At 41.0% G+C, this 12,642-nt stretch overlaps 1 protein-coding gene across 1 annotated transcript; it reads left to right on the plus strand.

Moving 5' to 3' along the window:
- Positions 1 to 1,057: 1,057 nt before the first annotated feature.
- LOC106931703 (fidgetin-like protein 2) lies at positions 1,058 to 11,659 on the plus strand. Its single transcript, XM_015009977.2, has 2 exons — positions 1,058 to 1,304; positions 9,727 to 11,659. The coding sequence occupies exons 1-2, from the start codon at positions 1,280 to 1,282 to the stop codon at positions 10,884 to 10,886; spliced, it is 1,185 nt and encodes a 394-aa protein (XP_014865463.2). The 5' UTR covers positions 1,058 to 1,279; the 3' UTR covers positions 10,887 to 11,659.
- The last annotated feature ends 983 nt before the right edge of the window (positions 11,660 to 12,642 follow it).

Genomic DNA, 12,642 nt, shown 5'->3' on the forward strand with positions numbered 1-12,642 from the left:
CGGGTTGAAAAAAAAGACCTAATATGTTAAGTCAATTGATTATTGGTATGTAGGTACTTGAAAACAGGAAATTACAGACTATTAAAAACTTTTTAAAATCCTTATTGGGGCTAAGATTAGTTTTTGTCTGACTATTTTTATCAGTCCTAAGTTTGATATTATTTCCTTTTTTATTCTAGGAGAAATATGAAATAATTAAAATGTACATTACATAATCAGGTTCTAGCCTTTGGATAATTTTAATCCTTTTATATTTTTCACATAGACACACAAAAAAAAGACTATTTAAAAAAAAAACACACTGCTGTTATTGCATAGGTGCAGGATCCCATTATTGCTAATTAAAAATCACACTACACCTGCCAGTATTGGCACAGAAAATAAATCTCATGTTTCTTTCAGCTAATTCATGGAATCACAGCAGAATAAAATGGCCTGTATGATTTGCTTTCTTGCAGGTTTGATTCAGGATGTTTTCTACCAACCAAGCATCAGTCAATTCGTACACATTATGGGGATGTTTCATGCCTGCTCTGGCTAAATATAAACTAAATTAATTCATCTTAATCATAGTCTACAGTAGGATTTTTTTTTGACTCCCATAACATTTACTAAAAATGTTCCCAAACTAAAATCCTCAGGTTCCTGCAACTTTTTGTGTCTCTGCTTCAACACACCTGACTAAAATAGTGACCTAATAATAAACCTCTGTCGAGCTTGACTAAAGGCAAAGAAGGAGATGTAACCTTTTGATTCAAGTCAGTGGGACCAGGAATACTAATGAAAGTTGCAGCAATGTCTCATAACAGCTGGCGTTCTGCTCCAGAGATATTTCAGTTTGTTAGACTGGAATATTTCACAAGGTTAATCTGCATCTGAACCAAAATAAGACAAAACTGGGTGAAAAATGGGAAGTTGTAGCAATAAAAAGGTGTACAATTTGGCAAAAGGGGTGAAATGACCTGAAGCCAAATTAAACTTCTGAATATAAGTTATGTCTTTTAGTTTCGCTTTGCATTCTGAACATTTCTGTGTCCCTCTTTACACAAAAGCACTCCTGCATAAATAACGTTGTGGCCGTTTTCCTCTTCAGTTGGAACGTTGGTGTTGAAAGTGTGAGCTGAACCATGGAGCTGTACTTGAGGCTGGCCACTTGCAGAGACAGCAGCCACACAGTCTACAGCAGGATCGACTTGGGCCCCATCAGCATGCAGCTGGGTCCTCAGTAAGGACAAGTGGACCTGGTCCTCTTCTCTTCACCTGGGGCCAGGGCTGCAGAATGCTCAGTCCTGCCACCCCATACAGTAAGTCCTGGCAGCTTTTGGTGTGTGCAGATCCTCACCTCCAGTCTGTTTTTCATGTTTCATTCTTCTTGTGGCTCATCTTTTGTCCGTCTCCTGTGGTTTGGTTAGAGGGAAGCAAGCTGCAGGGAGGGTGAGTGAGTGGAGGGAAATGAGAGGAGAGGGGTGGGTGTCTTTGAGAAGTCATGTTGAGAAAGCAGAAATGCTAATGGTTTTAACAGCTGAGCCTCCAGGCTTCGTTTGGAGGAATTTCACAAAAAGTGTTCAGTTGCTGTTTTTCCAGTCTCTCCATGCGAATGGTGTACAGTTTAAACAGCTATTAGATTCCAAAACATGTTTTGCAGTAAAGCAAGTTGTGCATCTGGTGCTTTTTTGTTCAAAGGAAGCGTTATTTATTTTGACTCTGCAGTTCTATGAATAAAAACAAGCATTCGGTAAACTTCCAGGTTGTTAAATTATTTTTAGGTGAAGAGCCAGCTCAGAAATAGGTAAGAATAAATATCACAGTGTGTGAGCTAGTCAAACCTGGAATGGAAACAAAACAAAACAAACAAGGGTCCAGTTTTCCCAGACATAAGGCCAAAATCTACTTTCTTCTAATCGCGTGAGACTGATTATTGTTACATCCACAAAATAAAATAAAATGAAATTACATTGTTAAATATTATTAAAGTTAATGTGTTGAGATAATGACACCAAAAACTGAGGTTTACTTTTACGTAAGCCAGTATCAGAGTTCTACCTTTGGCTGCATGACTTATCCCAGGAACACGTACTGGTAGCTCATTTGCGCTAAAAATACTTCTGAGACAGTATTTTTATTTCTTTATTTTTTCTTTTTTGTACTTCACTGTAATCATGAAAATAGTGTATAATTTAAAGAGAATGAAAAAAATACAGGTAACAGCAGTTAAATCACATTTTAGTAGACTGCTATGTTATGAAAAAATTAAAATTAAAATTAAGTAATATATGTGCCTGTGTACAATTATCAAATGTGAGGAAAGATGGAGAAATATATGTGTATTTGTGGGATATATTCTGGTTCCACCAGGGGGCGCATTGACATCGTAAATACAACTTTCACGGTTATGATCATTATTATTCATCAAGGACAAAACAGCTGTCTTGGAAAATAGGTTATTTTGCAGTTAATAAAATAATTGTTAGTCTTTGTAGATCTACATTATAGCAATTATCCGGGAATATTTTTTTTGGCGCACGTGCAAATGAGCTGCTGGTACTGACTGCGCTTCCAGGTCAGATCGTGCAGCCACACTACCTGCAGCTAACACAAGCTAATGCTAGCTAATTTTTCAAATTGGTGTTTCCACCAAAGAAAATATTATAAAGTCAATAAAATAAGCAATGTTGTATGACACGGAAGCAGATATTTTAGACATTATGAGTATGTTGCCTTCACCTCTTTTTAAAACCCCTCGACTATCATGAGGATGCCGGTGTCTTGCATGCAAGTGTGTTAAAGGGTTAAACTGATCATTTTTATGGCACAAATAAACTAAAAGTGAAAAAAAAAAATTTAAACTTGCTTATTAGTGACGTTTTTCACTTGAAGCAAATTGTTACTTTGAAAACCCAACCCAGTTTGCTGGCTCAGCCATTACCCAACACAAAACATAGGTCCAGAACTTGGTTAGCAAAAAAGAAAAAAAAGGCATCTTTTTCATCCCCCTAGTTTTAAGAGTCCAGGCTTTTTTCATATTCTTATATTGACTGACTGGGTTATTGATCAGGTCAGCCTTTAACAGGATTACAACACTAACCTGATTAGAATAAAGCAGAGGGAATTGCTCTCCATGTCTACGCATTGTGAATCAGACAGAAAAATGTCCTGTGGCTTCAACAGAGAATGCGGGAGTTGTCTGAGTAGATAGGAGTTTTTGGTAACATGCATTTGTCACATTCCTTCCTCAAAGTGACTCACAGCATTGTGTTAGTTCTCCGCTGTCTTGACTAAATGCATTCCTAAGATAGCGTCCATTTGCTTCTTTTTCACCCCACAATAAAATCTGCCACACTGACCCATCACGGATCAGCCTGCAAAAACAAACAAGCAAACATGTAATCACCATCGTCCCACACCTCATTAAGGGCGCTCTGTACATAATGATGATAGTGTGACGCCAAGAGAGAATGATGAGGCATTTTAGCGCTTTTTAAAGTCGGCAGTTACCGGGGTGAAGCAGTGCTGTGAATGAAAGCCACATCGTTAGTAACCCGGTGTCAACAGCCTCTCATTAGCTTTGAATGGTGGGCCACATAAATGTCGGCCTCCACAAATGCATTACCCCTCTAACAGTAATCGTGACAGCTTGTTAAGAAAGCCGCAGCCCACCGTAGATTCCTCATTAGGAGTTTAGGTGAAGATGGAAGCTGCAGCGACTGAGGAGCAAGCAAAGGGAAGGACAGATGGGGAAGACGTGAGGAGGGACTGGTCAGCTGCAGGGTTGATATATGAGTGGACACAATGAGCAGAGAGGAGGAGGTGGGGCGGTGGGGGGGCACAGTCCGGCCTCTGCCACATGTGTGGAGCTAAAGGAGTGGGGGAGGGTAAAAAAAGTGACCACACAGATTGGGACAGAGTCACATCTTTACTATATTGCGCAAGAGATAAATATAAATGAAGCAAACATAAATCAGATTCTTATTAGTCTTTGGATCTTCTGATCTGGATCAAACTGAACCTGGTGTGGTGCAAAGTTTGCACTGCACTGGTTACACTTTGCACACCAGGAAAAAGGAGTAAAGGGAAGTTCAGGGAGCGGGAGGGTCCATTCTCCTTCACTTTGACATTGTGTTTTAGCCAGTGGTCACTGCTTACATAACAACGTAGCCCTCATTTACTGCGTCAGCAAGGACACAGGCAGCTTGGCAGTGAGTCCACTGGCTTTAGCCTCAGTAATTATTACGTATTTCTAATGTAGACTTGAGCTGATTTCTCTTTTACAGCTACACCACGGTTTTAAAAAGTTAATGTTTCAAACTGAGATTTGAATTATAGTTTTTCCTTTTATTATGCCAGAGAGAGTTCCTCCATTACCAGTGTTTTCCAGTTTCATACAATAGTGGCCCTCTTCCCCTGGCCATGGCTGTACACTGACAGTCAGCTGGCTGAAAGAAGACTGTTTTTTTTTTTTTTTTCCCAGGCTGGTTCTGGGTACAAAAGCACAGCCAGTCATGGTGTGGAAACTATGGATAACGCCACCTACTGGCAGGATGAGAATCAGCTCCAATGACAAAACTCCAACAGCTGATATGTTGCCAGCATTGTTAGCATTTCCACTGTCCTTTTCCCAGATTTTGGAAATTTGCCAAGTCTGCTGAGTGTATGGAAAATATATCTTCATCTCAGGTTAGATTCCTGGCATGCCTGCAGCCTGAATCATCCAATGGTTGGTCAGGAGTCCCTCTGCTTGCTGGCCATCCGAAGCCCAGCGCTGCAGGACGAACCGCAATGTGGGAGTTCACTTTGCTGTTGGGGCTTTTCTGTGTGTGTGTGTGTGTTTGTGTGTGTGTATTTCCAAGTGTCTGTCCAACTTCAGGGGATCTCTTTGTTTATTGTGAGTAGAGAAAAACGCTAACAGAGACCCTTCAGCTACAGAGGGGTGACTTTTTTTTCTTTTTAACTCATCCAGTCCAGGAGCCATCTCTGATGCCCCACAACCCCCAAATCCCATCACAGCAAAGCCCTTCCCCCACACACACTTCCATCTTATTAACCCCTAATTACTCATACTGACCACGCAGTGGATCGCCGTTCAAACTGGAGTCCACTCAGACCCAGAGATCAAGAATAACTCGTATGCGTCCTTGAAAGATAAAATCATGTAGTTTTGAGAATAAAACATCCAAAAATGTAAGCAACAATGGTGACAATGTGGATGTTTGGAGGTTTCTTTCTTCATAATGCAGTTCTGTGGAAAAATATTTGCCCCAGATGTCCACTCTTTCTGCTTTTTTGTCACACTTTGACGATTCAGTTGATCAAACAAATTTTAATATCAGACAGAGAAAACCTGAGTAAACACAAAAGTCAGATTTCAAGTTATGATTTTATTTATTATGCAAAACTATTTTTATTTTTAAACTTAACCTGGGTTCAATTACACTTTCCACTCCCAGGTCTGATTACTGCCAAAGCTTTGGAATCAACAAACAGCTCAAATATATCTGTCTGCTAACATATGGTAGGACGGAAGGCCTTAAAACAGAAAACACCAGGCCCTGATTGAAGTAATTTGAAGAACTGATGGATGCAAAAGAAAATCACTGACATCTATAAGACCGAAAAGGTTTACGAAGCAATTTCTAAGGATTTGGGACATCAGTGAACCACAGTGAGAGTCATCATCCACAAATGAAAGAAACATGGAACAGTAACGAACCTTAGAGGGATTTGGCTTACTGGAATAACTTCAAGAGAGGAGCAAAGACTCCTCCTGAACAACATCCAAAGAAAGCACTGCCAGCCCCACTAGGCCTACTGATCTCACATTTTCCAAAGCATCTTGATTATCTCCAGGACGTTTGGAGAAATATTCTGTAGACCAACAACATAAAATTCACTTTTTTGGAAGGTGTGCATTCCCTACAGTCAGATTGTTTTGGATATATATCTTTTTGACTCGACTTATCATTAAAAACAATTTGATTTTAAATAGTTCTGTTGTCATGGCTAGGTCTGCCACAATATGCAATAAATCAATTAATTGCATGATAAATTAAAACAAGCTCAATAATTTATATTTGATTGATTTATCGTTTTTCTCATTTCTCTCTCTCCTTCTATCAAAAACTGAATGCCAAAATCCTTAAGTCTAGAGCTCTATTCTCTAGTAGACTGGTCTCTGCCTTACCTTCACTAATTATTATGAGCAGAAAAAACATGAAGACTAAAAATCCTCCATGTATCAAATCGAATGCTGTTGTTAGACAGTGCATGTTTTGGGTATTCAAACACAACTGACGTAGACTAAGTTAAGTTAAAGGTTGAAAGAATCCTACAAAGATCTTTTTTAGCTAAGAATAATTTATCTGAGATTTGTGAACAATTTCTGATCTACGGTTTTTGTAGAGGTTTGACCAGCAGATATTGATTTTTGTCAATTCTGGTTTCCTTTTAACACGTACAAGAAAATATTGAAACAGCCTTCAAAAATAAGCTGTTCTGCCTTGAGAGGTGGATAATTATTTATATTAGGATGAGAGGCAATGGGACACCTGGAGAGAGAAAGCAGTAAAACATGGTTGTATTGATGCTAATTCAAACAAAGACAATATTATGATGGAGGTGACATTTAAACGGTCATTAGCACCTTATATTAGCAATGAGTACTGAGACAGCAGACTCTCTGTGTGTTTTTTTCAGAGAATGTCCTTTCCTTAACAAAATCTCACAGTTCCACGACAGACAAAAGTATAAAATCTTCACCTTCCTAAAACAATGGGAAAATTTTTTTGCCAAAAGACGTTTAGGCAAACAAATAATAATAATAATACTTTTGGCATAAAATGACATAGACCAGGTGATGAAATACTGTTTATCCTCCCTGTTATCTGTTAAAGGTCAAGCTTGTGCTCTTCTGCAAGCTGAATGGGATTGGTCCAAGCTAGGGCTGTTGTAAACGAATATTTTAGTAATCGAGTAATCTATCGATTATTCTTACAATTAATCGAGTAATCGGATAAAAAAAAAATAATAAAATGAAATATTGGTAAATCTGGCATAATACCGGTGTTACTATCAGATATCAATATCAGTCCAATTTTTCATATTTGAGCATCCCTAACAGTTGCTTTTTTGTAGTTTGGAAAACTAACCTGTAACAATAATAGCTCACTTTCTAAGTTAACCAGAAGAAAAGTTATAGAAAAATCTGAAATTATATTGAATTTAATAACAAAGAGGCAGGCTCACAAATATGCTTATAAAAAATGTCTACAATCCAGCTTTTATTCATCTTCAGTGAGTTTAATAGATTAATTAAACTCACCTTGCCACCTAACCTGTCACGCTTTGGGTTTGAAAATACGGGAAATGCCGTCTGGAGTGGGAGGAGAGGGCGAATGAACGAACATGGGGTGGAGGGGAGGAAATAGACCAGCGGACTGACGAACCGTTAGACCAGGGGACGAACACGGGGGGAAGCAATACGGGATATTTACGACACCTTCACTGGTCACACTCAGAAACTCATCTACCAGCCATGTACGATGCGCTCCGCCACCCGTTCCTTCAGACCGGGATATGAAATGTATTGTGCGGTTCGTCGGTAAAGCTACATTTACACGGTAAGCATCAGCTACTCAGCCGCCCGCCCTGTTCAGGCTATCCGCTCACCTCAGCGCTCTTCCCGCCGTTCGCTTTCAACCAGCAGCCCCGGAGGAGAAATGCTGCCGTACTCCAGGCATTCCCCAGTCATTTTAAGGATGCTTATTGGTTCCCCAAAAACGATAAAAAGTCGGGCATTATCATCAATCAATAAAATCCCCACGAGCCAATCTTGAAGATTGGACTTTATACCGCTGAGACTTAGCTTTTGTCAACAACTCAGAGGCGGAAGTGAGAGCTCCGCGCAACGCAAATGAAGTCCCGGCCGGAACACGGTGCGCTAACTAATAAAACATAAATTAACGAAGCTTCGAGGCAGGTAAATTTTCCTCGAGGAATTTTAGTAATCGAGGTACTCGAATCATTCGAGGAATCGTTTCAGCCCTAGTCCAAGCTTTTCAAACTGATTTATTAATCTGCATTAAACCACCGTCGGTCCAGTACTGTAGATTCAGTAAGTAGATCTGCAGGAGCTGACTTCAGATCAGTCAAACTAATGGGTCCAAACATATAGGCTTCTTGTTTATTTCAGCAATATCAATATCCTACTTTATTCAGCTCTTCTTTAAAATACATGAAGCTTTAAGAGTAAGCAGTGAAAATTTGAGTTGCTATTTAGGTCATTAATGTTAAAAGTCATGCATCCATTCTTTATCCAACAAACTTGTGGGGTCACAAGGCGTGCTGGTGCTTATCTCCAGCGGTCAAAGGCAAGAGGCGGGGTCCACCCCGGACGGGTCGCCAGTCCACTGCAGAGCAGCGCCCTGCAACACTTTTATTGTTCACTGTAAAAAGTTGCACCTTTAAGGAAGCAGAAGGCTCAGAAAAAGAAAGTAACTAATTTTTGGTTGTAAAATCCTACCATATAAAGGAAATGTTCTCCAAACCAGACCAAAATCTTCTGGTAACTTCCTCCTCTGTCCAGTGCTGTTGCAGGAAAACCCCTCTGGCCTAAGCCTGAGATTGGGGTAGTTTAATAATGCTCTGCAATGCCTGGAATGTCAGCCTAACTCCAGTTCAAAAAAACCAGCCCTCAGCCTCTAAACCAGTGGATTACCCAGTCTACATGTGGACGTATAGCTGCTCGTGTCACATGAGATTTAGATTTGTTTATTCTCTGGCCTAATCAATCATAACTAAACCGGCCATCTGTATACGAGTTCCAGTTTAGCCTCCATGTAACATGAAGGAACGAAATACTTAGATTTTTCTCCTCAGGGACCCCACCCACTTTCCCTCCGTCCAGCAGACCCCTGAGGTTTGGGCCGAATTAGATCACACGCTTGGTGGGGGTGGCTTTGTGGACTATGAGACTCACAGATAGACAACAATGGCTCCAATGTGAGAGGAGCAGATTCAGAGGGTATAGCATGCAGGCTGATCGAGGCTTATCGCTGTGGAGACCAGGCTGGGGGCTATGCTGGCAGTTTCTCATAGGGGTTAGGGTTGTTGTCCCCTGCCTGGATGAATCTGAGCATAAGAGCACAGGAACAAGACTGTGTAAAATGCTTTGTTTTTATGGTGATTATGAAAACAGACGGTTTGAAATGACCATTGAAGGGTTCAGTGGTCAGTACTGCCATCTTGTGATCAATTTATCCTTTTCTGCAGTTTTACAGATGCATCAAACAGAGTTCTGCAGCTGATGCTCAGGTCTTCCATATTTGTAAAGCTTTAAGATGTCAACACAAACATTAGCTGATTGCTCATATTAAATAATAGTGTTTATTTAATGTTCTAGAGAACGTAGATGCTTGCCAACCATTTAGAAATTCATCATGTTGCAACACAGACAGAGGTTAAACCCACAAAATAATAAGTCACAACTCTGCTGTGATATGTTCAGCCTTCTTGTTATTTTTGAACTATTTTCACATATCTGTGCATTTCTTCTGATGTTTTAAAACACATAACTGGTGCTATAAGAGGCAGCGTCCACACTGTAGAGTGTTGTTGATCTGCAATCTGCTATTGCTAAAGTATTAGTCAAGACTAATCAAGCAGAGAATCAATTGATTCTCTCATTCTCTCTGCAGTTTTGTGAGTTGACTCATTCTTTCTCGTTTCTTTCAGGTCTGTTGAAGATGCACTGGTCTCCGGAGCACGGCGCCCCTTTACCTCAGTGGCCTGAGCAGCACCTAGATGTGACGTCCACCACCTCCCCCCAGTCTGCCCACAAACAAGACCCCTACAGTACTGCTGCCCGGCGCACCTATGCCCCTGCAGGGTATCCTTGGGCCAGTGATGACATATCTGCTCTTACGGCTTCTTCGCTGCTCAAGCGATATGCGGAGAAGTACTCAGGTCTGGAGTTGTCATATGAGCGCCCTGCTGCAGGCGCCTACTCTGAGTCTGGAAGTTTCCTAAAAACTGAAACCGAGCCCTGGGCTCTGAGCCAAGGCATGGATTGCTACCCCGGACTCGAGGCACTAACTGCCTCCAAGGTGGGGTCTGCCTCTGTAGGAATCCCTGCCACAGGAAGTGTAACATTAGTGAGTAGTAACTTGGTCACGGAACCAGGCTACGGTGGCACTACGTCTTGCAGCGCCCCATCATCTCAGGAATACTCTCCTGCCTACAACAGCGCCTATCTGTCTCCCGGATACTGCCCTCAGCCCAGTGCAGCACTTCCACCTGCCCCTCTGCACACCTTGCAGCCAACCCCTACTCTTGTGCCAAGCTACAGCACCAGCACTCCGGTCTACAACTACCCACCAGGTTGCTACCCCCAAACCAGCCTTTCTTCTGGATACAGCCACCCCAGTGCCTCCTATCTTCCCTCAGGAATTAGCGCTCCCACTCCTCTAGCCCCTCGGCCCGCCGTGGTTGGAGGTAGTTATAGTTACCCATGCCACAACCTTGGAGGGAGCGCTGATGGAGGTCTTAAACGCAAGGCCTTTGAGATGACAGATGAAGTTCAGGAGGAGGTAGAAGCAGAGGGATCGCGCTACAAAAAGTACGGCAACGGTCCAGGAAACAGTCACAGCAAAGGTAACGGTAATAGCCAGGCCAATGGCTATAATGTTAGCCGTCCTGCCAACGACCAGCAGGCCTACAAACCTGGAAAGCCCCTGATTTCACCTCCATACAACAGAGCAGGGAACTACAGCCCACCGTCAGGCCTTGCAGGGGAAAGCGTAACAGGGGAGCACAGCTTTTCTCAGCAGCAGAGAATGTCTGTGAAGATTCCTGCATCTCACACGCGAGCTGAGGACACCACTGGTGGCCGCTGATGATCCCAGTCAACGTCAGGGAGGAGTACCTAAAGACTGAGGGGTTCTGGAACAACACTGACTTGTTCTGCAAAAGGTGTAATCTCTCTGGCAAACACAAGAGGGCACAAGACTTCTATTTCTTGTGGATGTCCATCATTTGTCTTTCCTCATATTTTTCCAAAGATTCACAAGTGTTAGGTTGAGCTATTCTCTGATAGACAGTCTAAGTATCAGAGTGTCTCTTTCTCTCAGGATCTTATCTATTTCCTTTTGGCTACTTGGCGTTGTTTAAGAAGTTGGTGTACAAATTTGTGGCCATTATTTGTGTAAAAAGGCCTTTGACTGCAAAAATGCTCTTTGGCACCACAAAATGACCAAAAAGGAAAGCAAGCAATAACTAAAATGTTGAGATTGCTGTTCTACTTTAGCATAATCACTGATAAATCTGACTGCAGGCCTTGGTGTGTCATTGGGCCTTGGAAGATTAATGTCACAGTTCTCTCTCCACCTCCTTTTGCATTTATTTCCTATCGTGGAGACTTATCTTTTCTGCTCAACAACAGTCAATGCTGAACAGCATAAATGTACGTTCAGTAATGTGATAAAATATTTGTTACAGATTTCTTCAAGTTTTACATTCGGCAATAGCGTTTCAGGTCAATTAAGCTCTAAATAGCACAACAACAATTTCGAGATGTTGATTTCATTCATTAGAGGAAAAAACAAACCAACCTGATCCTTTGTGAAAAGCAAATCCCCCCATCATCTTTTTGTACAATCAACAAAAATAACATTCATCATATTATATATATATATATATATATATATATATATATATATATATATATATATATATATATATATATATATATATATATATATATATATATATATATATATATATATATATATATATATGTGTGACTATATATAAAATTTTGGCCCACCCTTCTTAGATTTGCTTAGATTCAGTCACATTGTAGTGCTTTAGAGCTTGTAGACTTTAAGGTAGTGCCACAGCATTTCAATAAGATTCAAGTCTGGACTCCAAATAAGTCACTCTGTTGTCTCTTTTGTTGGCCTTTTGGACTTGTTCGTGTGCTTTGGGTCACTGTCCTGCGGGAAAACAAAACTGCACTTGATCTTAAGGTTCCAACCTGATAGCTGGACGTTCTTCTTCAGGAAGTACTGCTGAAGGAGAGTTCATGGTTCCATCAATTATAGCATGATACTATAATGACCAACCATCACACCACTATGCTTGACCGCTGGTATTATAATGTTCTTTGTAAGACTCACCTTACAAAGGCTCCACTTTTGTCTCCTCGGTGAGCAGAATATTTCCCAGTTTTGTGGATCAGCAATCAGATGTGTTTGGACTGCAGTGGCTTTGACTTTTGTTTTGTCCAGTCCTTTTCTTAACTTAACTTATGAACACTGGTCTTCACTGAAGCAAGATGCTGTTTTGGGTTCCTATTTGACCACCTTGATGCATTGTTGACGCACTTTGGAGTAGTTTTGGTAGGTTAGCAACTCCCTGGAAGGTGGGCTACTTTTCAATGTTTTCTCTATTGTTGATGATGACACACCATGTGTCCCTGGAGTCCTAAGGCCTTTTGTTTACCATCTGTTCCTGAATTTCTTTAGCGTTCTGACAGAGTATTTTAGCCTACTTCATTCTTTTTAACTGATTTCTTGTTTGTACATGTCTGGTTGTGACTGGAGAAACTGAACCAGTAATAGTGGATAATCAGAGTTAATTAATAGATTACCA

This window comes from Poecilia mexicana, unplaced genomic scaffold (genome assembly GCF_051168715.1).
Source record: "Poecilia mexicana isolate PSO_F unplaced genomic scaffold, ASM5116871v1 scaffold_5, whole genome shotgun sequence".
Taxonomy (NCBI): Eukaryota; Metazoa; Chordata; class Actinopteri; order Cyprinodontiformes; family Poeciliidae; genus Poecilia; species Poecilia mexicana.